Below are 25,920 nucleotides of genomic sequence, written 5' to 3'. Positions count from 1 at the left end.
AACAACGACAGAACGTTAATGCTTCTGTTTTCCTTTCGTAAAGTGAAACCTACATCTTTTTGACATCTTGTGTGTTAGCATTTCAGTATAATCTCTTAATAGCAGTTCTAGAGTATGCCTGCTACTCCGGTACATTTGTGCCCTTGCACAGTACTTTGTGATGCAATATACACGCACCATTTGCCGTGATGAGTGGCCTCGATTGACTACCACCACTCTCTCTCTCATGCGCACTGTAGATTTTCTACTCTCTTAATTCATTCCCAATTTACTGCTATTATGATATTACATTGCGTCTACAAGAAAGATATCGATGAGAGTACATTTCAGTCACCTGAGCGGTCATGCAAGTTTCTATTTTTTTTTTCTTTGGGTGAATAAATAGTAGCAAGTCTAGAACCTTAATTGCGCATATTATGGGATCAACCTACAAGGTGGAAGGGTGTATAAGCTTGGGAAAAAGCGTATTAAGTGAGGCTATTGCTGGGAGCCTTGCACTGAGCGTCTGAGCCACACCTAAGATGTATATTCCTATTGCTTGGTATATAAGCATTTTGTACCAACTAGGAGTTACCCATTGGTGGCTTGGTGCTTTGAGCTGCTATATCCATGTTGGTAGCAGGACCGGCTCTGAGATTGTGGAGGCCCTAGGTGAATTTTTACATGAGGCATATAGATATTGCCGTAACAAAAAAGCTCATTTTTTTTTTTTTTTTTTTTTTTTTTTTTTTTGCACCTTTTTACATATTTTGTGATATATATAATTTTTGAAAATCATAACATAAGAATTGTGTAGTGTAGTGGTTGTGTGTCTAGTTTCCGGATGGATGCATTAATAACAAGCTAACAAAAAGATGATATTATTGTTATTAATCTGTTTTTGTGGGAATAAGATGAAAAAGAAATACACAGTTTGTTAGTTTATTCTATTTTTTTTTTTTTTTTTTTTTTTTTTTTCTTTATGAGAGACAAACTAGTAAAACTAGGAATTTTGAGGATTTTGTGACGGTCGTAATTTCTCTCTTTTTGTGGAAAAAATGAAAATTCTCTTGGAGCGCTTGGAGGAACCAATTCTGGGAGTAAAAAATCACTCTAATATCACATTATCACCTACTCCAAAATCCAAATCACTAAATCAGGACAGTATCTTTTATTGGTATGGCACTATGGCAGCAATCAAGTGAAATGAAATTTTACTACCGCACAAGAAGATGATTAGATGAAGAGAGAAGGAATACACGTTCTTTAATTTTGGCAAATTAATTTCTTACAAGTTACCAGGGACAAACAAGTAAAATCAAATATTTTGAAAAATTCATTCTCGACAGTCACCTTTTTTTTTGGAAAACCGGAGAAAATGTCAGACCGTGGGAAAAAGAAGCTAGAAGAAGACCAGCCCCTGCCTTTTAGTGAGAAAAAGAAAGCTAAACTACAGAGTTGCTCATCATCTCATCCAAAACAAGAACAAGAACAAGCACAAGATAAATGGATATATCGCCAAGATATCATGGGTTTGTTCACTGGAAGAGAAAGGAAAAAGCTAGAGGATTACAGTCAACCTCAAGACCTTGTTCCTAAAGAAACCATAGTTTCATCTCTTGCAAATCAGTTTTCTAATATATTACATAATAACGTGGAGCCTAGTTGGGAAGCTATTGGGAGGAGGTGAGGTTATTAATGTTTTTTCACACCTAATACATGCACATGCATCTTTAGATATTAATTTCTTGATTTTATCTCATACATTGTAGAGTTCAAAAAAAGGAAGATTGTAAATTTGTAGAGTTGCCGGTGAAACATTCTAAGTCTGTCACTGCGGTAGCTATAACTGATGATGACAAGAAAGTAATCTCAGCTTCCAAAGATGGAACCATTAGACAATGGGATGTAAACCAAAACAGAACGTCGCAGTATACATTGCCAAGTAGAAATCCCAAATCCGATCCAAAAAAAGAAGCGGTTCTGGCCGTAGCGGTTGATGCTAAAGCTGTTCTTTTTAGCGGCTGGAGGCAAAGATAGTTATGTCTATTTATGGGACACATTACATTACCTAAGGCATATTGGGGTAAATATTTTTAAGAAATGTTCATATCATTACGCTTCTTTTATTACATATATATGCACTAATTAAGCATAGGGTAACTTTTATTTGAATTATGTGTGTTGTCTGAGAGAGAGAGAGAGAGAGAGAGTCATGTTTTGAGGTGGATACATTTAGAATACATGTTCTATAGCAAAAGAAATAAATAAATGTTGTGCTTTACATTCATATTCATGCACCTATATTTTTTTTTGATTTTTTTTTGTTCATGTTTTTTATTTTTGTGCTGTTATTAAGCAGGAGCTTTTTCAAGGTGATAACCAGACTATATCATCGTTGTCCTTTAGAGAAAATACCTCAGACTTATGTTCTGGGTCCTCTAAGGGAAAATTCATAATATGGGATACAAGAAAACTCCGGAGCAAAAAGACATTTAATACTTGCGAGAATTTATGGGGATTAGAATGGCTACCTGGACACCGTTTGATGACTTTTGGACAAAAAACTGTTCGCTTGTATAAAGTGAGTCTGCCTTTTTAGCCCTTTTAATGTGATCTATGGATATTATTGATATATGAGTATCTTGTAGGTACAAGTTGTCGTTTGTTTGTTTCTACTTTCTGCAGATAAATTATATTCCCTTTTTCAATGTGTAGTTGAATAGGGAGGAGTTCATAGATTTTAAATCCGGGCCTTCAGGCTGTTTCCTTAGCAGTCTTGACACTTCATCTGAAACAAGATACGAGGATTTCTTATCTGGAACATTTCAGGGAAGCATTATTCTTTGGAACACACATCGGAAGGAATATTTGTACACTATTAACAACGCGCATGGTCAAGATAGCATGCCCACTGCAGAAAAAATGGTTCACTCAATTACTGTATGCCGAGGAAGTGATCTGGCTGCATCAGGAGGTAATAATGGGGTGGTTCGTCTGTGGGAAATAGTAAGGGACCCAAAACGTTTGCAAGACCAGGAAAGAGTTCGTTCTTTGTATGATGTTCCTTTGGTATGCTTCCTCTCTCGAATAAAACTTTTCAGATTAATGAGTATATGGTTAAACTCCGTTGCTTGGATATCTATAGTTCATAATGCTTATAGTTATAGAACTTATCTGAGGCTCTACCCTCATTAGCTCTGGCTGTCCAACATTGGCGTTCTGCTTTAGATAGATTGTAGATTGTTTTCATTTATATTTGTTATATTCGTTTGGTTCTAAAAGTACTAGATGATTGTTTGTTATATATATATATACTTCCCAGAATGACAATAGTGCTAGGCAATGAAATTTCTTACTGTTAGAGTAGCACTTTTTCAGTTTTGAGGTCACTTGAACACATAAACTCTACAATTTGTATTTTTCAATACATGCCTACTTTTCTGTGCTTGGATATAGGATGGGTGCGTTAATTCCCTAGCGTTTGCAAGATCTGGAAGATTCCTTGTTGCTGGAGTTGGTCAGGTCAGGTTTTCTTCCTGTTTAATTACTTTCAGTGCTGGTCAACCAAAACAAGATGTTGAGCTTATAGGCTTGTTTCATGCCATACTGACCACTATTGGGCCGTGCCTTCTATATGTCATAGTATCTTATTCAGCTTCTTCTCTTTTTAATGTTTCAAACACTTATTATGATGCTTTACATGTTCTTTGGATACCTATTTTTTGCTTGAGCAAAATAAGTTGCTCTCTTTTGTCTGTTTCTTTATGTATCCTTCATATATTTTTCTTTATTTACTTCAGAAAATCCTCTTTTATTCAATTAAAAATATGGGCAAACACTGCTGCACGCTGTACTGTACGAAAAGGACGGTGCCTGTGTCTGTTATAATCACCTCCCTTGTTTTTGGCCATTTACAAAACTAAGACCTGCCATGTTCTACACCATGTGCACTCATAAGATTATTATTTTTTCTGTATGTACAAACAATGCCAGATTCTACTCTCTTCTTTCTATAATCAAATAGCCTCATTAGCAGTAAGATGTCATCTAAGATTTACCACCAATCATAGGTAAACGCCCCTTGTCCTTGAGAAATCACCCTACTCAAAACCTTTTTAAGCCTAGAGGACAAACGATATAGTACTATGCTATGAGAAGTCTGAATCAAGAGTAGCTTATAGCTTATTGCATTCGGATGAGAACAACTTCCCGGTACTAGCGAAATGGAAGACCAGAGAGCTAGACCTCAAGAACGGATCATAGAGTGAGTCCGGAACTTAATTCAGGATCCACAGTTCACAAGTAATCGAAAAAGGTGTGAAGAGTGAAGACGTATCGTGAAAGAAGGAAGAGGAAGAGAGAACTTTCCTTTTTTTCCCCTCTCTTTTAGACTCTTACTACTTATTAGGAATTAAAGACTCAAAGTACGTAAACAATTGCGGAACTTACTTTTATTGTCTTTTAGCTAGTACTGATGGTAGAAAAATTGTATGCAGTGCAGATTGTACAAGAATTTGCATGTTTGTTCTTCCGTTATCCTTTCATAAAGTGAACCATACGACATCTTTCTTGCATCTTGTGTGTTAGCATTTCAGTATAATCTTTCATTTCATTACCAATTTATTTCTTATTTTTATTATGGTATTCTATTGGTAGCGTCTACAAGAAAGATATCGATGACTCGATGAGAGCACATTTCAGTCACCTGAGCTGTCATGCAAGTTTCAAACGCTATAGGAGGGCTCATTTTTTGTTTTGTTTATTTTTCCTCTTTGCTGCAGGAACCACGGCTGACTGGCACACCTCTCAGTGCAGGCTCAAATGGGGTTTTCATGCATTATCTTAGTTTAAGTGACTAGAACTCTAGAAGTGAAGTTTTTACTTGTGTGAGAAGAGAAGTAACCGGAGCACTTCCTCGATCAATTTTTGCAGGACCAAAATCTTGTATTATTTTCTTATTCAGGTAAATAGGATTTCTTTAGTGATTTTATTTTGTAATAGATGCCAAGTTTTTTTTTGTATTAGTTTCCCAACCAATCTTAGGGTCTTCACTCATTAGCTTAGCCCAAGTACATAGCATTGACACAATGAAACCTGTCTTGGACTCTTGGTTTTCATATGTTTGGATCCATTTCTCCTCTGAGAATTTGTTAGCAGTATATTGTGTTCAGAGTTCGGACATTTCGTCTAAGTTTGTCTTCTGCTAGCTTATTGAATTACACAGACATTTGTTTGTCTTTTGACTACAATTGCACATGTACCCTTCTACCGTCTGCTAAGGTTCTACAGACAGGTAATTAAGTTAAGTTGTGTTTGTTAGAACTTAGAACTGCAATTTGAGCAAGGTGAACCCAAGCCTATTGGTCGTGACTCGTGAGCGGATTTCATGTAATGGGCTGAAATGGGCAGATCAAGAAATTAAAATTGAAACTAAACTTGGATAAGAGATGGTGGATGTTAGCCTGTTAGGTGATCTGCCCAACCCGGATCCAATATGTAAAGACCTTTCGAGTTTTAACTGTTCGTGACAATGATCCTGAACTTTGGGAACGATCAAATTAAAGCTGAACAAGTCTGAGAATGGTAAGCTCGTTGCATGTACATTGTGAGTTCATTCATTCATGTCATTGTTTGCCTCATGGTCTATGAACAATATGATATTATAGGGCATAACATAAGTTAGAATTCTCATGTGAAATCAAATTAAGATTATAATTTTCATTTGAAATTGTTAAGCATAGCTGGCTGTATTTAACTATTTATCCTTTAAAAGTTTTCTTGATTAAATTGTATAAATTTACTTAACCTTCGGATATGGGAAATATCAAGTTATCTCTGCAGTCTGCACTATACTACAGTTCAGAGTACGCGCATCTCATCGGCACAACCTTCGTTTTTTTCTCCCTTTTGCCATTAGAATCATCTCCTTGCGCTAATGATTTTTCTGAAACATATTTTGCGAAACTATTTAGTAGTGATTTTGGGCTAAAACTGAATATAACCATGGCAAGTGGTATGCAGTAAACTTATGAACGACATGAAGGTCTATGTTCAAGGAATACTAGCTAGCTTGAGTAAAGCTGAATCAAGGTGCAAGAATGCTCCTGGAACAGCTAGGCGTACCAGCCACTTATAATTTATAAACAACGTATCCCTGTACAATGCATATGGACTAAACTGGAAGTCGGTACTATAAAACTTAACACAGATGGTTCCATGTCAGATGCAAGGGATAGTATTGGAGGAAATAGAGGAATGATCAGAGACAGTGATGGTGAGGTGTTACTTGCGTACACCCATGCCGGTGGAGCTAGGCCGGTTCTATACCAAGAAATGAAAGCAATTTTGATGGGATTAAGAGGATGTGAACAACTTGGACAAATATTGTTGCTTCTGATTCTACCATAGATATGTTGGGACACCAAAGCTGCTATACTAGAAGTCTGGAAGTGGTTAGTAGAATGTCGAATGTGCTTTTCATTCATGTCTATAGAGAATGTCATTGTGTTGCAAACTATCTGGCAGCAATAGAGTCTTCGAATGGTGGAGAAGAGTTGAGTATAGTGATTGTGAGAGATGACTTGTGTGTCTTTTTAGGTAAGAAAACACTTCAAGTTCTAGGCTAATATAGCATACAAGAAATTAGCCCCACGGCCCAATTTCGTTTCAAAACAACTCTAGATGACATGGTTTTTTTATAATCATTCACAAACCCAATTTCTACGTTTTAATAACCCACGGACCCAAAATTTTAATTAAAATAACCCTCAAAGACAAAATAAATAAGTTGGTCCGTTTTTATTTTTTTTAAATCCCATTTTTACCCTTCAAAGTTACCATTTGCTATTTTATAAGCTATCAAAACACCCATTCTCTCATTCTCACGTATGTTTTTCTCCTTCCCAAAAACAATTTAATTGAAAAGAGAGAAAATTGTGATGGCAATCTCAAGTGATTTATGGGTATGTATAATAAAATAAGAAAATCTAGTTCTAACTCACCTTAGAAAATAAAGTAAGAAGATCAAGTAATTTTTCTTTTTCGTTTTTTTTTGTATTTGAGCTGGTTTTTTGTAGTTGTGAATCAGAATACTCGATTTTTAGTGAGTTTGATGATTTGCGTATTGTGTTTGTGGTTCTTTTGATGTTAGTTAATTTAGCGAGTGAAGAGTTTGATTGTTGATAGGAGCTTTCGAAAAAGTTTCAAAAAGCGTTCGATAAAATGCCTGTAAGTGATTTGTATCGAGTTTTTACCGATTCGTGTTCAACTGGAAATCCTAAATCTAACAATCAATACATCTACAAGCGTGGATCTTTAGCTCAAATGGTCAAGCACTTTGGATATATCCAAAGGAGATGGTTGTTCGAATCCACCAAGATCTTCTAAAATTTTAACGTTAATCAAACAGGGAATCAAGTGTGTAATTTGATTATTTTTCAACTTGCATGACACTTCCAAAAGAAGTTCCTAAAATTCAGTTCCAAAAAAAGTTCATAGTCCAAAAAAGTTTATTGTTGTTGAGGTATGAACAATGATTGTTCATAGTCCACTAGGGGGTATGAACAATGATTGTTCATAGTCCAACATATGTTTTTACTGACCATTCCTCATGTTGTTGAGGTATGAACAGTAGTTGTTCATAGTCCACTAGGGGTATGAACAATGATTGTTCAGTGTTGAACAATGATTGTTCATAGTCCAATAGGTATGCTTGTTCATACCCTTAGTGGACAATCATTGAATGAGTCAGTGTTGAACAATCATTGTTCATAGTCCAATAGGTATGAACAATGATTGTTCAAGATATCATTAGGGGGTATGAACAATGATTGTTCAGTGTTAAACAATAATTGTTCATAGTCCAATAGGTATGCTTGTTCATAGCTCATGTTGATGTATGAACAGTGATTGTTCATACCCCAAATAGGTATGAGCAATTATTCTTCATATATAAATGAATCATTGTTCATACCCAAAATATGCATGGGTATGAACAATGAATGTTCATACTCCAATAAGTGTTCTTATTGATCATACATTATGTTTAGGTATGAACATTGATTGTTCATACCCCAAATAGATATAAACAATGATTATTCATAGCTCATGTTGATGTATAAACAATGATTGTTCATATTCCAATATGTGTTTTTACTGATCATACATTATGTTGAGGTATGAACAGTGATTGTTCATACCCCAAATAGGTATGAACAATCAACAATGATTGTTTTTATGAACAATGAGTGTTCATCGCTCATGTTAATGTATGAATAATGATTGTTCATACCCCAAATATGTATGAACAATCATTGTTCATACTATATACACCGGGTCGTTTTGGTTGGGCCAGACCGTTTATTATTTCGTACTAAGGGTATACTTGACATTTCATCTACCCGAGCCGTTTTTAATTTCGTGTCAAGGGTATACTTGACATTTCATCTACCCGGTCCTTGTGAGTGATTAAAAAAAAAGGTGTCCTATTGAATTACTTTTTCCCCCAATTTGTCCTCTAGAGTTACTCTTTGTATAGCATAACTAACTCCCCTTGCGTGGCTATTAGGTTGCATTGGTGCCTTTATTGGTGTCATCAACTTGTTATATCCCAATGGATTATGTAATCATTGCGAGTCTTTCTTGACATGTAAGTTGTAACTCAACTCCCAACAATGTGTCACACTGTCACCTTGGTATTGGTGGACTTCTCTTTAACACATGTCCTATTAGCATTTGGTGGTGAGGATTAACTACTTGCACCATAATATAAAATATCAGGATATGAGTGTTTATTGATACTCAATTTCTTGATATATATCGTAGATATATTTCTCTCTTTGGGGATATTTTACATTGTTTGATATGCAAATATTGTGGATATATCTAAAACATCGTAGATATTGTGGATATTTCTTGATATATAACGATATATCATTTCCATTTATTTAAAATATAATGGTAAATATTAAATAAAATTGTTAACTAAACAAAATATCGTCAAATACCGTCAAATATCATAAAATATTGAAAATATCATAAATATTATTGAAATATCACCAATATTTGTAGTTGTATATATCTCTAAATTTATCGCGACATTTATATATCTTTTGCAATGAGTGACGTGGATCCAGATTCCCACATATATGGCCTCGAGCTAAACTGGCCTCTTTTTCAGTAAATTAAAACCATAAAAGCAATTGTTCATCCTCAATTCGTACAATCTGTAAAACACTAAAACCTTCAATAATTCTAAAGGTTAGCATGTGTTATAAACTATCAAACTAATACATAAAACTGATTATAACTAATGAGAAGGAATCTCTGTTTCTCTGAAACAAGAGCCTGTTTTTCTTGTTCTTCCTTTATAGGCCTCTTACAATCCTTTCTCTCTTTTTAACAAGACCGGATCCAAGAGATTTGCTCTACTCTTAACCCTACACGTGTTCCCATCCTACTATACTTAAGTTGTTACAATTACTTAACTCTCCTTACTAACAAAAAAAATTACTTGACAGTTGTTGTATGTCCTGCAAGTCATGACAATACCATCCCCTTTTAAAAATCGTTGTCCTCAAGGATTGAATTGAGGAAAATGGGTGCTAATGTTCGACCAATCTTCCCAAGTGGCATCTTCTGGGGAGGTGTGAGACCATTGAATGAGTACTTGGGTAACAGCTTGATTGTTTCTTGGGATGATTCGGCGAGCCAGAATAGCAACAGGTTCCATTAAGAGTTGCCCGGAGTGCGCCACCAAAGGAAGTGTAGGCGTTGGAACCGGTGGAGCCTAACTTCTTTTGAGTTGAGAGACATGAAACACGGGATGTGATACGGATCTTTCTTTGGGAGGTTGAGCACAGACGCCACCTTACCCACTCTGTCAGCTACTTGAAATGGGCCATAGAACTTGGCTGAGAGTTTCAGATTTCTGTGAATGGAGACTGTGGTTTGTCGGTAAGGCTGTAGTTTTAAGTATACCCAGTCACCTACCAAGAAGGATCTGTCAGTTCTCTTTTTATCAGCAAAGTATTTCATGCGCTCTTGCATAAGCCATCTTTAATCAACTCGACCATGCTCTGTCTCTGTCTCTGTCTCAGATAATCCTCAATTGCTGCAATGGATGTGCTGACTGTAGGTGGAATCGCCAAGTGGGGTGGAGTGTATCCATAAAGAGCTGTGAAAGGTGACATTTTTAGGCTTGTGTGGAAGTTGGTGTTGAACCACCATTCCGCTAGAGAGAGCCATTTCACCCATTGTTGAGGGTTGTTCCCAGTCATGCATCTGAGATAAGATTCCAAACAAGCATTGGTGCGTTCTGTTTGACCATCGGTTTGTGGGTGATATGCCGTGCTGAGATGAAGTGAGGTCCTTAAAGATTTGAAAAGACTTTGCCAAAATGAACTGATAAATACCTTGTCTCTGTCTGAAACTATAGTTTGAGGCAGCCCATGTAGTTTATATATATGATCCATAAACACCTTAGCCACTGTGGCAGCAGTAAAAGGGTGACTAAGAGCAATAAAATGGCTGTATTTAGTGAATCTGTCTACCAGTACCAAAATAACTTCTTTTCCTTCAGATTTTGGCAAACCTTCAATGAAGTTCATGCTGATGTGTTGCCAAGCTTGGTCCGGCAATGGTAATGGCTGAAGTAGCCCTGTTGGATAGATGTGTTCTCCTTTGCATCTCTGACACACATCACAGGTGGCCACAAAGTTGAGTACATCTTTCTTAAGGCCTGGCCAGTAGAAGTACGTCTTCACTCTGAGGTGGGTTCCTTGGATGCCCGAGTGTCCACCAACTGAAGAAGAATGAATTGTAGCTAATAACTTAGCCCTTAAGTCCGTATTGCTGCCAATGTTAAGCTTCCCTTTGTATCTAAGCAATCCTGCATCATAAGAGTAATGGATAATACTAGTTGGTGAGATCAACAATTGAGAGATAATATGTTGTAGAGCTTGATCATGAGCATAGCTTAGTGAAACCTCTGTCATCCATTGAGGTTGGAATGTAGTAATGAGGCTACACTCTCCTTGTTCTTCTACCACTCTTGAAAGGGCATCTGCTGCTGTATTTTCCTTCCTCTTTTTGTACTTGATTTCATAGTCAAATCCTAACAACTTGGTGAGCCACCTTTGTTGCAGTAAGGTAGTAATCCTTTGTTCCATGGAAAATTTAATGCTTTGCTGATCCGTGTGAATGATGAAGTGATGCCCTGTGAGATAGGACCTCCATTTTGACATTGCCATTACAATGGCTAAGAGCTTTCTCATAAGTAGAGAATCCCAAGGCCTTGGGTCCCAATGCCTTGCTGAAAAAAGCAATTGGGCGGCCATTTTGCATTAAAACTGCCCCAATTCCTCGTGCACATGCATCTGTCTCAACAATGAAAGGTTCCTTGAAGTTAGGAAGTGCTAGCACAGGTGTAGAGATCATAGCTCTTTTAAGTTCCTAAAATGCTTGTTAAATTTCACCGGTGACCACCGAAAACTATTCTTCTTCAAAGATGTCGATTGAGAGTCTACCGATATTGCCATACCCGTTCACATATCTTACGTAGTATCCATGGGTCCCAAATACCCCATAAAGCTTTAATGTTTTTAGGTTTTGGCCAATTGACCATAGCCTCAACCTTGGTAGGATCGGCTGCCACTCCTTTGGGTGTGATAAGATGACCTAAATACTCTAGTTGTAATTGGGCAAAAGAGCATTTAGAAGCTTTTGCAAATAGCTGATGTTCTCTGAGGGTGTTCAAAACTTGTCTTAAGTGGATCATATGGTCCTCCAATGTAGTACTATAAATCAAAATATCATCGAAAAATACTAAGACGTGTTTTCTAAGAAATGGAGTGAAAATCTCATTCATCAAGGCTTGAAAAGTAGCTGGGGCATTAGTGAGGCCAAAAGGCATTACCTTAAATTCATAATGCCCTTTATGAGTTTGAAAGGCTGTCTTGTACACATCATCTGGGTGCACCAAAATCTGATGGTAACCAGAGCAGAGATCAGTCTTTGAGAAAATGCAAGCTCCATGTAATTCATCAAGCAACTCATCTATCACAGGCATTGGAAACTTATCTTTCACCGTCATAACATTGGGTTGTCTGTAATCTACACAAAAACGCCAAGAGCCATCTTTCTTTTTCACAAGTAAGACTGGGGAAGCAAAAGGGTTGTCACTAGGTTGTATCAAACCAGATTTGAGCATCTCAGCCATTAAAGACTCAAGAACAGCTTTCTGAATGTAAGGTTGCTTGTAAGGCCTTTGGTTGGTGGGTTCTGAGTTGGGTTTTAATGGGATGTGGTGGTCTAGAGTTCTGGAAGGTGGAAGACTATTGGGTTCCTGGAAGACAACAGCAAATTCATGAAGTAAGGAAGTGACTTCCACTGGAACTTCTGGTTGTATTTTAGTAGCTGTGATGGAAAAAATTTGTCCCACAAGAGCATGGGTGTTTTTTCGTAAAAACTTTGACATGGCCTTAGCGGTGATCATTTTTAAAGAAGCCACGTCAGGTCCACCAGTTAACACAATCTTCTTACCTTCCCGTTTGAAAGATAATTGAAGTTTCTGTAGATTAATCATGACATCCCCACATTGTTTGAGCCAATCTCCACCTAGGACCATATCGCAACCACCCAAAGGTAGAGTCCTTATATTCTCCTCAAACACATGTCCTTGCATCTCCCACTTTAGATTTCTGCAAATTGATTTACTGATCGTCCTTTCTCCGTTAGCTCGCATTTACCAACATGTCACCATTTGTGGGATCTAGGTTACACCCCTCGCGGTGCTTAACCACTTACTCGAAGTCTAAGAAACTGTGTGTACTTCCAGTGTCAATTAGTATGGTAATAGGTCTCTTCTTGAGAGACCTTGTATGTGAATGGTGTTCTGTCCCACATTACCCGTCAAAGCATGGAGGGAAATTTCCATGTCTATCTCGATTTGCTGCAACAAATGATCCTCTTCTCCTTTAGCTTCATCAATGGTATCGTCTTCTTCTGTTCCAACTAGCATATACAAGTGTTGAGTTTTACACTTGTGTCCTGGTTTGTAGATCTCATCGCAATTATAATAGAGTCCCTTATCTCGACGTACCTTCATTTGTGTTGGGTTTAATCTTTTGATGGGTGGTAAATTGGTGGTTGTCGTGTTGGTGATGGGTGAGTTATTGGCAAGTTTGACAATGGGTGGAGCTGTTGGAATGGAGTTGGTGGAGGCTGTTTGTTTATTTTGGAAGGGAAAATATGAGGTGGTAATCGGTTGGTAAGGTTTTTTGTATCGGTTTTGGGGTTTTCTTTCCTTGGGCTTCTAAGGCAACTTCTTGCATCTTGGCCAAGTAGAGTGCATTACTAAGGGTGGTCGGCTTAAACATTTGAACTTAAGCTTTCAACTCCTCTTTTAACCCACTCAAGAAACTAAGGATAAAATATTCCTCCGTTAATTGTTTGTTCTTGGTTACCATGAGAGCTTGGAGTTCTTTAAACTGCTCAAAATACTCATCCACATTGCCTACTTAAATGAGTTTGTTAAAACTTCCCACATAGTTTTCCTGCCCTACCACTTCAAATCTAGTACAAATTACTTCGACTAGGTCTGCCCAAACTGTTAGTTCCTTTCCTTCTTGGTAAGTAAGAAACCATGAGTCGGCCCTCCCTTCAAAATACAGCGAAGCTACACTAATCTTTTTCAAGTCATCCATGGGGTATAGTTGAAAAAACTGAGTGCATTTCCTAGCCCAAGCTCTCGGGTTAGATCCATCAAAACGAGGAAAATCGAGTTTAGGCGTTCTGATAAACTTACCTTGATCGTTCGTATCGAATCTATTCTTTCTTGGTGAGTTGGTGGTTGAATGGTCTGCTTCGGTGGTGGTCTCCAATGGCAGCTTTGAGCTGGATGGTAATTATGTTGCCTTTGTGTTGTTCATTATCTGAAATAGTTGTTCAAACTTGGCCTCTAACTTCCTATCTGCCAGTTCAAATCACGTATCCAACTTCTTTTCTGTTACTTCTCTTGATTGGATCTCCCTGATTAACCTATCATTTAATTGGTTCATCAAACCTTGCATTTCATTCACCTGTTGTTTGGTTTCTCTCGCCGTTTTCTCCACGTCTGCTAGCGTCATCTTTGCCAGAAACGAATGCTCCGATACCAATTGTTATAAACTATCAAACTAATACATAAAACTGATTATAAGTTTATAACTAATGAGAAGGAATCTATGTTTCTCTGAAACAAGAGCCTGTTTTTCTTGTTCTTCCTTCATAGGCCTCTTACAATCCTTCTACTCTTTTTAACAAGACCGGATCCAAGAGATTTGCTCTACTCTTAACCCTACACGTGTTCCTATCCTACTATACTTAAGCTGTTACAATTACTTAACTCTCCTTACTAACAAAAGAAATTACTTGACAGTTGTTGTATGTCCTGCAAGTCATGACAGCATGCTAATTTTACCCATTATCATATCTAAGATTCTAACTACACCCAACTTTATCAGCTAAATCATAGTGCGTGCAAGCTAAGCAAACTACTTTCTTTTCTCTAAAAGTTCATGTCCAGGGCCAGTTTCAGGTAATGCAAAATATTCATCTCATTTTAGTCTTTACAGATTAGGAAGAACGTATATTCCCCAGGCGACTTATTCATGCTTTGTCCACGTCGTCTATACCTAGGCATGGACTGCCGCTATCCCACCTTGAATCCTACCCTTGCCCCCTTACACCGAACAACCATTGTAAGAGCATGGATTTGCTTAGCTGAGTGAAATACTTTGCAAAATGGAAGAAACACAAAAACCATGAACTTATATTCATCTTCACTGGTGATGCCAGCTTGGTTTGGGACTTCTTCTGATAAGAAGCAGCTAAAGGAGTAAAACAAAGGGAAGTGCCGTTTATCTTAGCTTTAGTTAGTGGTAATTAAATATGTTTGGGATAAGGCCCTAAAATTTCAATAATTCTGCCCATTGCCATTATCATTATCATATCTAAATACACCCAACTTTATGGGTCTCACAGGTTTATCATTGTTCTACAAGAATGAGTGGAGCCTATTAGAGTGTGCTTGTTCCTGATCAGATCAGCTTATTATTCCATCCAATCTATGTATAAGTTGTTATTATATTATATATACATTTTCTTCTACGTGCCTTATTATGCTCAAAAACCACTTCTCCATAGTTTATGTAATGAGAGTTGGAAAAATGGATATTTTGTTTTTATCGTTTACTCATTCTGCTTTTCGTATTATTGATTCAGGTATGGTATCGTCACTCTTTAACAACTAATTAATGCGTTGTAATGACAGGAATGGAGATCCTTATTGAGTTGTGGGTGTAACAGCATGACCACATCACTGGAAGAGAAGTGTAAGTATATTAAAAGTTCAAAAGAAGAAGTTCAGTCGTTGAGAGACAGAAAACAAGAATTGATTGCCCAAAAACGATGTCAAAGCAAAACTGTTGATTGCGGAGGGGGAAGGAAAGACACGCACCAGTTTGGTAGAAAACTGGTTGAATAAAGCCAATGGTGTTATATCTGAGGTGGATGTGGTGCAAACCGAAGCCCAAGTACCAATCAGTTGCCTAAGAGGAGTTTCCTAATTGTTGTTCAAGAGCGAAATTAGGAAAACAAATGCTCAAGTTGATTGAAGAGATGACTAATCTCTTAAATGCTGGTAAGTTCTCAGAAGAGGCGTTAGTGTTTTTTGTTCAAGAGATAGGAAGGGTGATACCAACAACAAGACTGATTGGTAAAACTACTGTGGAGAAGAACTTGGAGATGGTTTGGGAATGTTTGATAGGTGATGAATTTCAGAAAATTGGTGTCTATGGGATGGGTGGCGTGGGCAAAATCTCTTTAATGAAGAACATTAATAATCGACTCTTGCAACAACAGAAATGCTTCGAAAGTGTTTTGTGGGTCACTGTATCCAAAGATGTTGATGCTCAAAAACTTCAAAAGCAGATTGCGGGAATTAGGATAAGAAATTTTTTGATGAACATGATGAAGTTGGACGTTCATCAAGCTAAGTGCATTGCATAGAAAGGGAAAGTTTGTGCTTATCCTAGACGACATATGGGAGACATTTGATTTACAGGATCTTGGCGTTCCTGAACCCACAAAAGACAATGGGTGCAAGATAATATTGACTACCAGGTCAAGGGAAGTGTGCAAAGGGATGTTGTGCCAGAAAAATGTCAAAGTTGAGCCGCTTTCTGAGGACGAAGCATGGGAACTGTTCTTAGTAAATGTCGATGGGGAGCTTGTTCCCGACGTGGAAGAGATTGCAAAAGAAGTTGTTGCAGAGTGTTGTGGTTTTCCCCTTGCAATCATCAAAATTGGCCGAGCTATGAGTAGAAAGGATAAGATTGAGTGGCGAGTTGCATTATCAGATCTGAAGGAGTCTACAAGTTTGAACATGGCCATGGAGGAGAAGGTCATTCAGCGTCTGAAATTCAGTTACGATCAATTGAGGGAGAATCACCAGAAGTGTTTCTTATACTAAATCGTGAAGATTATAAAATCAGCACTATTGAGTTGATTGAGTATTGGGTTTTGGAAGGATTAGTCAAGGGATCAAGCAAAGAAGATGGAATGCTTCATGGCCATGTCACACTGAATATACTAAAGCGTTGTTGCATGCTAGAAGAAGTTTCTTTACAAGATAGTTATTTTGAAGAGCACTTGGAGTCGGCTATTAATGTACAGCAACTCTTGGCGGTCTGTTTCAATTTATGGTTTGAATCAATCGGACCACCTGTTTTCAATGAGGTTATTACAAAACACTTTCAAAGCCTGGAAGAGATCACTGTGGAGAATTGTGCGGAATTGGAGGAGCTAATTGTAGAAGAAGAAGAATAATCAGTTGAAGGGTGCACTGGTACTGGAATTGATTATACTGTCGCACTCCCAAGGTTGAAGACATTGGAATTCCGCAATCTACCGAAACTGAAGAGCATTTGGAAGGGTGTGATGGTTTGTGACTCTCTTCAAGCAGTTGAAGTAGACAATTGTCCTGAATTGAAAAGGCTCCCTCTGTTCAACCGAGAAAATCAGTCAGCCCCACCTTCTCTCAAAGAAATTTATGGAAGCAGAGAGTGGTGGGATTCACTCGAGTGGGATTATCCATGTCCTGAACATCTCTTTGAAGAGATTGAGTAAGTTAGTTAAGGCTTTTATTCTTTTCAATTTTCCTTTTAAACTTCTTCATAATCTGATCTAATGAAATTTTCCCTACTATTATAAAATCAAGGTCTGGAAGAATTAATAGGTCATGCTGTTCCACATATAAATTCGAACTTATATTGATTTTTAGTGGAGAATCAGAAATTCAGGTCTTGTTTTGGTTTCAACTGATTGAATTTTATTGTTTTGTTTTTTCCAGTTGAACTGATTTCTAGAATTTTTTATTGCGGGAATCGTCACCTATAGTTCAAAAGTGCATATACTTTTTTCTGATTTTTATGGCTAAATGATAATTTTGTGTAGAATTATATAATGAGCTTATTTGAAAATTCTGGTTTCTGTATGGAGTATAACAGGTACCCTGAAAAAACAAAGGAGCAAATTGAGAATGCATGTCCTGTGTGCTGTGGAAATTATAATTTGCAAGGCTTGCTTGCAAGCGAATATAGTGGTGGTGTGGACTTTTGCTTTTATGCTTCTGTTACTTTTTAATTTCTGGTAATACTTTTTGGAGAATATTAACGTACTATTTGTGTACAGTCCAGATGTGAGGAACCCAATCCAAATTTCAAACTTCAGCGGCTCCTCTACTTGGTACACGGAGCTTTGCCTCTCCTCTGGCCGACAAGTTGTTTGGAGCAGGATCTCGAGATAGAAATGGAAGCCGAATCACAGGGTAGTTTAATCAAATGTGGCAATTACATTTGAAATTGGTGCTTTCTCTATTTGCTACTTCTGTTTCAAATAGCTATGTCTTTACCTTTTAGGGCTTGAGCGTGCGGAAGTGAACATAAGAAGGATTAAACTTGATGAAGATGAACGTCAGTATTGGTATGCTCTAATACCCTCATGTTTGTACTGTCTTCTTCTTTCTTTCTTTTGTAGTTTTTTTGTTATTTCCAAATATTGTAGTTACTTGCATCTGAAATTGATTTTTTTTTTATCTTTGCTTTTTGTTTTTTCGATTTGTTTGTGGTGGTGCTGGTTGTGTGTGTGCGCGCCGGGGAGGGGGGTTGTGTGTCATGTCATTTTACATGTCAAGTGGATCAGGGTCTTGTTAAAGCTAGATGAGATTCATTTTTTTTGCGTGACAAGTTCTTAGTTGTATGGTGATATAACTCTGAGTCATCTTAGTTGGAAATAGATTAGATCTATTTTTGTGGTTTGATCAGTAGTAAGTCCTGTATACATGTGTTTTTATTGTTCACTTGCCAAAAAAGGAATAGAGAAAACATAAAGTTTGCCATTTCTTATGAAGATTATTGGTCAGAAGATCTTGAGAGGGTTTCGTTTATGGAAAGTGGTATAGAAAATAGTTCAATTATTCCCAAATGCCCTAAACTCTTGACATTGATCCTTGCTCACAAACAGCCTGCTATACTGCAACTGGAACACGTTGCATGTGGGTTTTTTATGCACATGAAAAGTCTCGTGGTTCTCGATTTATCTAGGAATCATATTGAGTCGTTACCAGATTCAGCCTCTGATTTGGTGAATCTTCGTGGTTTACTCTTAGATCGTTCTCCCTGCTTAGTTAGAGTGCCTTCTCTATCCAAGCTTCAGTCATTAAGAGTGTTGAAGCTCACAAATTCGGCCATAGAAGAACTGCCTCATGGGATGGAAATGTTGGTCAACCTCAGAAGTCTTGATCTCACTTACAATTCTGGATTGAAAGAAATGATCCCCTCGGGATTGATATCCAAGTTTTCCTTACTACAAGAGTTACAATTGCTGGGAATAAAACCGGAATATGTGTATGCGCGAGAAAGAGGGTGAGATTTTGTGTGGGAACTCTCAAGCTTGACACAATTGGAAAATCTTCAAATCGAATTTCATGAGTTGTCGAACTTTATTGCCTATGGCGAATTTGGAAACTTTGAAGGGTTAAAAAAGTACATCTTTTTTATGGAAGGAACCGATTATACCGAAAGTAGCAAGTCCGAGAGAATGTTGTATTTGTCCAACTTTAACGGTATTCCTTGCAATGCCCTCCGACTTCCAAAACACATTCAAATTCTTGGAATTAGAGATTTCTATGAAATCACAAGGTTATCAGAGTTGCAGCCTTTAAATGATTTGACGGACCTAAGAGAATTTGTCATTAAGTCATGCAATTCAATCGAATTCATAGTACTGAAAGACGAAGAGAGCATCTTCCTACAACGGATTAAGATTATGAAAATTGATGACTGTCAGAATCTAAGCAAGATATATTGGAAGGTCCCAGCACATGGAGCTTTTCCTTGTTTGAAGAGTTTGCAGATCTGTAATTGTAATACTATCAAAATTTTATTGTCGTCTAGGTTGCTTCTACAGCTGCATAACCTTGAAGAGATCATTGTTAAGCGTTGTTGGCAATTATAGGAGCTAGTGATAGCGGATGGAGGTGAGAGTGGTGAAGGGAGCTCAAGTAGTACTCTTCAGAATAATAGTGATGCCGGCATTCCAGTTCTCCTGAGGTTACGTGAATTGGTATTGGAATACTTACCAAATCTGAAGAACACTTGATACTGGTAAAGGTGTTATATTCTTAGGTGCGACCAATCGTATGGACCTGTTAGATCCTGCACTTCTCAGACCTGGCCGATTTGATCGTAAGGTTTGTCTCTATGACTGATATAAGTGGTATTTGTTTAGATTGTCCACGCGAACTTCATTTGAGAGTAATTTGTCTTTGCTGAAGACTGGAGAGAACACTTGTTAGTCATATATTTAAGTCTCACATTGGTCATAGATTTAATTACGTTGTAGATAAGAATCCGTCCTCCTGGCGCTAAAGGAAGATTAGCCATCTTAAAAGTCCATGCTCGTAAAGTGAAAATGTCACCCACAGTGGACCTGTCTAGTTATGCGCAGAACTTACCAGGTAAAATAGTTTTATCTGGCAATGTTCCCAATTGGTTGCATGATGCTTCTTATGAAATGTTCATTCCCAGATGAAAGGATTTGTCCTTGATCAGTACTAATTGTTAAAGCATGATCTGAACTTGTGTGGTGTGTACAATATAAAATGCCTAGCGCTAGACAAAGTTATTAGCAAAAATCTAGTTCCACTGATACTCAATTTAGTTGAAGTTTTAAAAAATAAAATGGAATAAACATTGTCATAGAATATAGTGTGGAATTTCAGTGAAAATTGTATACGCTAAATAATTTAGTTATTCTCTATTACAAATATATGAATCAATTTTTATCAGAAGGAATCATTCATGTAACTTGTTTTTGAACCTAAATTTCATTAATGATCTGCACATTTTAACGTGAAATTTTGACCCATCTTTGTGATCACAAAGCCCATAATTAAGGAAATAGAAATCCAACTCCAACTAAGTTTTTCTGTACTGGTCCTGCATAGTGCCAGCTAAGTGGTTACTTGTCCCATAAATCAATCAGAAAAGAAAGTTAAATAAAAGAACCTATGACCTATATTATATCCCAATGCCTCCTCTGATATTCATGATCTTACACTTAAGCTTTGACAAAGAGGGACAATGCCACAAGCCATAGCTCTTTTTAACGAGAATACATTAGCTTCAATCACTGTATGTCTGTTCTTTAGGAAGCTGTGAAGGTGAATAGATTCTCTATAGGTTTATAACTGTACGTTGTGTTTACATCTCCTTTGATCAGTGTACCTTCAATTTGGTGCATTGTTAAATTTAAGTTTGATAGCTATATATCTCACGCTTTGGTTCAGCACTCTGTCCTTCATAGAAGGTTACAGTTAATGCAGTAATATCTATTTCAGTGGTGAAGTGCCTCTTTGAAACAGAAACTAACATTTTTGTTAATCAGGATGGACAGGAGCAAAACTGGCACAGCTACTCCAAGAGGCTGCATTGGTGGCAGTTCGGCGAGGGCATGGATCTATCCTTCAGTCAGACGTAGATGTTGCAGTTGACCGCTTAACTGTGGAACCAAAGCGTGTAGAGATTGAGTTGGGTCATCAGGGGCAGTGTCGTAGAGCAACTACTGAGGTTGGAACTGCAATGGCAGCTTATTTACTGAAGCGGTATGAGGACGCTAAGGTGGAATCCTGTGAACGCATCTCAATCATTCCTTGTGGCCAGGTTATAACGTTGTTTAATTGAAATTCCATCAAACGTTTATTTTTTGTTCATAATGGAGGTTCTGTCTTACCTCCATCTGGACCTAACTTATTCATACAAGGGTGAGTTCCGTATAATGGTAGTAGCTTATGCCAATATAACACAGTACATCTGAGTCCATTCGCCATTTATTTAAGATAATTAGTCAATAACTCACTACAAATAGTACAAAATGTTAAGCTAATTAATTCTTTGGCTGGTATGTCATGTATTTCTAAGTAGGTCCAACCATTCAGTTACTCTCTCGCAAATTGTATTTCATCGTCTTGACGACAAGTCTTATATATTTGAGCGTCGACCTCAGCTGTTGCACTGGCTTCAGGTATGGTTACTTAGTCTACTATTTCTGTGAGATTCGTCTTCTCTTCCGTGTGTTTAATAATGATCATCAGTATGTTTTCCCATGTAATAGGTGTTACTTGGCGGTAGGGCTGCTAAAGGTTATTTATGGACGAGACACATCTAGAGCTTCTGTTAGCTACCTTGCGGATGCATCTTGGCTTGCTCGTAAAATTTTGACAATGTGGGGTTTCTTCTTTGGTACCTTGACCAAGAATGCGGTAACTTTTAGATATTTCTTATTTACTGTATCATTATTTTCTTCCATCAGATGGAATATGGAGAAATCAATGGCCATACATGGAGAGCCACCTCCTTGGAGGAAAAGGGTCAGCTTTGTGGGACCAAGGCTGGACTTTGAAGGATCACTTTATGATGACTATGATCTTATTGAACCCCGATCAACTTTAATTTGGATGATGAAGTTGCTCAGAGAACTGAAGAGCTAATCCGTGACATGTACGAAAGAACAGTTTCTTTGCTGAGGAGACAACATGCAGCTCTTCTCAAAACAATTAAGGTGTGTACCCCTGGTCTTTTCATGTTCATATCAAAGAGGGAACTATTCGAGGATGATAAAGCATCCTAAATATGTGAGTATGGTGTATATTTACAGTAATCATATGCAAGGGTGATTAAGTTGTGTATTATACAAGTTGTAATCTTCATTTTAGCCTTCATCTTCATCAACAACTCCATCATTTCCGTCATCATAGTTATTGTCACCACCGCTTGGTACAATTATTTGCAAGGAAACTATAGGCCGTATTGCGGCTGCACTAACGGAAATTCATTAATTCCTTGGAATCTCCTTTTCTCCCCTCAAACAATTGAAACTAAGAATAATAAAAGCAAAATATCTTGTTATTGTTGTAACCTTGATGCTCTAGCCTGTGGGTCGTATGCTGTTGAGAAACTGGGAATGTTTGTGCCAACGGTAGTTAAACTCCAGAAAAATAAAGGTATAGTAGGTATAGTTAATCTATGGTATACGATAAGAATTAAACAAATATTCAGATGAATAAAGTTTTTAAGTTCAGGCCAGTTATTGAATTGGTTTGGTCTATACCTTCTAAAGTTCTAATTTATTTCTTGGGCATAGACAGGACCTGAAGCATCTATCTTGTTGACATTGTTTTGCACTGATGTCTGCCAACTTTAAATTACTGAAAATGATCCCTTTGCAGGTCCTCCTGGATAAGAAAGAGATCAGTGGAGACCAATATCCTGCAGAAACACCTGTAAGGCATCTTTTGGAGGAGGAGAGTCTGGGGAACCTGCCATTTTTGAAATGGAGCGGGAGCGTGATTTTGAGTTATCCTTGCTAACAGAGTCAAAAGGGGATTTACATTAGTGAGATGAATTTCCATGTAGATCGTGTAACCAGTTGACCATCCCAGAGGAAGGAAACTTCTCCAATCTGTCCAAGCGGCTTTAGGAAGAATTTAAGGATAAACTAAAATTGAAGTTATCAGTGAAAGGTGGTGCTTTTATGTGACATTGACATTGCTTTGCAATTCTCAAGAGGCCTATTGTGAAAGTGAAGTTATTCGGCTGATCAGATGCTTCAGCTGGTTGAGCGACTGAAACCTTTGCTGATCGGATATAAAAGGCTTATTGCATATACTTGGGTGCTTGTACATTTCTGTTACAAAGGCACCCGTGGTGAGAAAATAGGTCATTATTGAGAGGTGAATGCCATTGTTTTGGGCTGTTTTGATAAAAGATAAACAACTTTTTGTAATACACTGAATCATGAATACTGTACAGATTAGTCAGTTACCTATTCAGGCTTCAAAATTTTGATTTTAACTAGCAAGTTGTGTTCTCATTCATTTATTTTTTTACTACTTCGTTTACAATTAAACCGATGTTAATTCCGGACCAGACTTTGTACAATTTTGAACTGAATGATGAACAAAACCACAAGAATGTATTGCTGGAGCAGTAGTTGAAACTGAAAGGCTCCCTCTGAAACACCAATGTAATTATACACATTTCAATGAGTAACCTGCATTTCTGGCCTTGAGCTTAAAATATGCCATAAAAGCAATTGTTCACCCTCAAACCTCAATTCATAAAATCTTCAATAATTCTGAAAGTTACCATGTTAAAATTTCTACCCCGTTAGCATCTCCACTGTACACCCAACTTTATGCTCCTCGTGGATAACAATAGATTCCTTCCCACGCCTATCGGTAAATCCAGATACTTTTTTTGACTTGGACGAAAATCATAGTGTGTGCAAGCTTAGCATGGTGACTTTCTTCACACTATCAAGAAAATCATAGTGACTTTCTTCACACTTTCGTCAAGAAACAGAGTTGGCTTCTTCAATTCATTTTGTAATACAGAGAGATCCAAGAGGGTGCTTTCCTGAATTTCATTGTTCAACAAGAGTGAGTGGAGCCTAAGAGTGTGCTTGTATATAACATCAGTTCCTGATCAACAAGAGCCTTTGTTCCTGATCAGATCAGCTTATTATCCATCCAGTCTATAACATCAGTTCCTACCAACTATAAGGTCATCAGCTCTATATATACTATATAAATTCTCTTCTACGTACCTTATTATAGATCCAAGTACTAGTGCTCTTCTTCACTTCATGTATAATTAACATCCATGGATGGTCATCGTCTTATAATGTAATGCTGTCAAAATCAGCTCCATAGTTTATGTGGTTCTTGGGTATACTTGCTATATGCAAATTGGCATGAGAGTTGGAAAAACACATATTTTGTTTATCATTTACTAGTTCTGCTTTTCCTATGATTTATTCAGGTATTATTTGGTCACTCTTTAACAACTAATTAATGCGATGTAATGACAGGAATGGAGTGTGTCGTAGCAGCTATTGGAACCTTATTGAGTTGTGCGTGTAACAAGATGAACACATCACTGGAAGAGAAGTATAAGTATATGAAAAGTTCGAAAGAAGAATTTCAGACGTTGAAAGACAAAAGAACAGAATTGATTGCCCAAGTAGACGATGTCAATGCAAAACTGTTGATTGCCGAGGGGGAAGGAAAGACACGCACCAAAATTGTGGAAACTTGGTTGAATAATGTTGGAGTTATCCCTCACATGAGGAGAGAAACTGGAGCTGGACAGAACGGCAAATTCAAAGTGTCCTTGAAGTCGAGTCGAGCGGCCAGGAAAGAAGAAGCTTTAGAGCCTCCAAGAAACTCGGTAACATTTAGGCGACCAGGCTCAAAGTGAAGCGCCAGCCAGCTCGATGTCAGGGCCTTGGTAGCGACTTCGCTCGAGAGGGGGAGCGCTGGCGCAGCATAAATTTTGTGGGCTGCTTCAAGATACATGAAATTTGGTTTTGGAGATAAAACAAAAATCAAGGTTTTGGAAAACCTAACCAAAACAAGTCGGAAGGATTGGAATCCGGACTAAAACAAAAGAGAGAACCTTTTCTGAGAGATACAACCCTCGTAAAGAGATAAGAGTGATCTAGTAAGGTGAGAGGACCGAAAAGAGAGATTGTAATCTTCCTTCCCACTTTATTAAGAGGCGGCTCTTGTGGAAGAAGTAGGCATCATTGGCGAACCCACGGTAAATCTTTGTGTTGTGGTTTGCTTTTTACCGCTTTACATTATTATCTGTTGTTAATAGTTGTTTAGCGAGTTGGGCATGTTAGTATAGGTAGTTTGTGATATTTGAGATTCATCCGGAGTTGAATTGTGTTCATACAAGTTATCTGTGTAGTGTGGGAACCGATTGGTATTGGTGTAAACCCCAACAAGTGGTATCAGAGCCAGGTTAGAATAGCCTAGGGTGTTATCCGAATCTTGGTCAGAAGGTGTTTGACGAAATTCCTGAGAGAAGATTTGAGGTTAAATAACTTGTAGAGATGGACCACTCGTGAACACTTCGTATGATGAGTCCGAATAGGAAGAACTACACCTCATCCGGAAAGCCAAGATGGAAGACTTGCTATACCGCAAGGACTTGGCACTTCCCATTGAGAATGAGGGGAGTAAAACCGAAAAAAGGCGATGAAGGCCGAGTGGAAAAAGCTTGACATGAAAGCTATTGGGTACATTCGACAATGGATAGGCGGCGGTGTCTTTCACCATGTGGCCCAAGAGACGACCGATCGTGGAAGAAACTTCGAAGACACGTATGAGAGGAAGCCCGGGGTGGAAACAAAGTGCTAGTCGTTAAGAAGTTTGCGCACACGAAGTACCAAGAAGGTTCTTCAATGTCCGAGCATCTTAATGAAGTCTGAGAATATCATCAATCGATGCATTTGATGAAGATCAATTTGGGAGGCGAAGTTGAGGCTTTGTTT

The 25,920-nt window shown here is 37.8% G+C and overlaps 3 protein-coding genes and 1 long non-coding RNA gene across 7 annotated transcripts; 3 read left to right on the top strand and 1 right to left on the bottom strand.

Moving 5' to 3' along the window:
* Positions 1 to 1,038: 1,038 nt before the first annotated feature.
* LOC147495681 (U3 snoRNP-associated protein-like EMB2271) lies at positions 1,039 to 15,785 on the top strand. Its single transcript, XM_086568453.1, has 7 exons — positions 1,039 to 1,665; positions 1,752 to 1,989; positions 2,342 to 2,563; positions 2,698 to 3,051; positions 3,439 to 3,504; positions 4,764 to 4,945; positions 15,293 to 15,785. The coding sequence occupies exons 1-6, from the start codon at positions 1,358 to 1,360 to the stop codon at positions 4,839 to 4,841; spliced, it is 1,266 nt and encodes a 421-aa protein (XP_086424579.1). The 5' UTR covers positions 1,039 to 1,357; the 3' UTR covers positions 4,842 to 4,945; positions 15,293 to 15,785.
* Positions 15,640 to 16,848, top strand: LOC147495680 (putative disease resistance protein At5g43740). The gene is made up of 3 exons (XM_086568452.1): positions 15,640 to 16,002; positions 16,085 to 16,433; positions 16,550 to 16,848. The coding sequence occupies exons 1-3, from the start codon at positions 15,640 to 15,642 to the stop codon at positions 16,846 to 16,848; spliced, it is 1,011 nt and encodes a 336-aa protein (XP_086424578.1).
* LOC147495679 (putative inactive ATP-dependent zinc metalloprotease FTSHI 1, chloroplastic) lies at positions 16,498 to 23,435 on the top strand. 4 transcript variants are annotated; one of them, XM_086564308.1, is made up of 9 exons: positions 16,498 to 17,144; positions 17,521 to 17,626; positions 17,713 to 17,848; positions 17,940 to 18,003; positions 20,968 to 21,242; positions 21,504 to 21,603; positions 21,694 to 21,804; positions 21,892 to 22,140; positions 22,808 to 23,435. In XM_086564308.1, the coding sequence occupies exons 1-5, from the start codon at positions 16,960 to 16,962 to the stop codon at positions 21,071 to 21,073; spliced, it is 597 nt and encodes a 198-aa protein (XP_086420434.1). In that variant the 5' UTR covers positions 16,498 to 16,959; the 3' UTR covers positions 21,074 to 21,242; positions 21,504 to 21,603; positions 21,694 to 21,804; positions 21,892 to 22,140; positions 22,808 to 23,435. The 4 variants fall into 4 exon arrangements, with proteins under 4 accessions (XP_086420434.1, XP_086420436.1, XP_086420433.1 ...); XM_086564310.1 differs by having other exon boundaries at positions 17,529 to 17,626; positions 20,968 to 21,603; XM_086564307.1 differs by having other exon boundaries at positions 20,968 to 21,603.
* On the bottom strand, positions 23,082 to 24,727 carry LOC147495678 (uncharacterized). Its single transcript, XR_015197652.1, has 2 exons — positions 24,187 to 24,727; positions 23,082 to 24,084 (listed from the first exon to the last, which is right to left on the bottom strand). It is a non-coding gene; the product is annotated as an uncharacterized LOC147495678 (long non-coding RNA).
* Between the last annotated feature and the right edge of the window lie 1,193 nt (positions 24,728 to 25,920).

This window comes from Coptis chinensis, chromosome 6 (genome assembly GCF_015680905.1).
Source record: "Coptis chinensis isolate HL-2020 chromosome 6, ASM1568090v1, whole genome shotgun sequence".
Classification (NCBI taxonomy): Eukaryota; Viridiplantae; Streptophyta; class Magnoliopsida; order Ranunculales; family Ranunculaceae; genus Coptis; species Coptis chinensis.
The sequence above is the reverse complement of the archived record's forward strand: the minus strand, read 5'-3'. Positions and strand labels throughout refer to the sequence as shown.

Coding starts and splice junctions, on each gene's coding strand:
- LOC147495681 (XM_086568453.1), top strand. CDS start 1,358: ATGTCAGACCGTGGGAAAAAGAAGCTAGAAGAAGACCAGCCCCTGCCT. Junction 1,666..1,751: donor TGGGAAGCTATTGGGAGGAG/GTGAGGTTATTA, acceptor CATACATTGTAG/AGTTCAAAAAAAGGAAGATT. Junction 1,990..2,341: donor TAGCGGTTGATGCTAAAGCT/GTTCTTTTTAGC, acceptor GTTATTAAGCAG/GAGCTTTTTCAAGGTGATAA.
- LOC147495680 (XM_086568452.1), top strand. CDS start 15,640: ATGACTAATCTCTTAAATGCTGGTAAGTTCTCAGAAGAGGCGTTAGTG. Junction 16,003..16,084: donor TGAACATGATGAAGTTGGAC/GTTCATCAAGCT, acceptor TTTGATTTACAG/GATCTTGGCGTTCCTGAACC. Junction 16,434..16,549: donor GGAGGAGAAGGTCATTCAGC/GTCTGAAATTCA, acceptor GGGTTTTGGAAG/GATTAGTCAAGGGATCAAGC.
- LOC147495679 (XM_086564308.1), top strand. CDS start 16,960: ATGGTTTGTGACTCTCTTCAAGCAGTTGAAGTAGACAATTGTCCTGAA. Junction 17,145..17,520: donor CATCTCTTTGAAGAGATTGA/GTAAGTTAGTTA, acceptor TTCTGTATGGAG/TATAACAGGTACCCTGAAAA. Junction 17,627..17,712: donor TGCAAGCGAATATAGTGGTG/GTGTGGACTTTT, acceptor ATTTGTGTACAG/TCCAGATGTGAGGAACCCAA.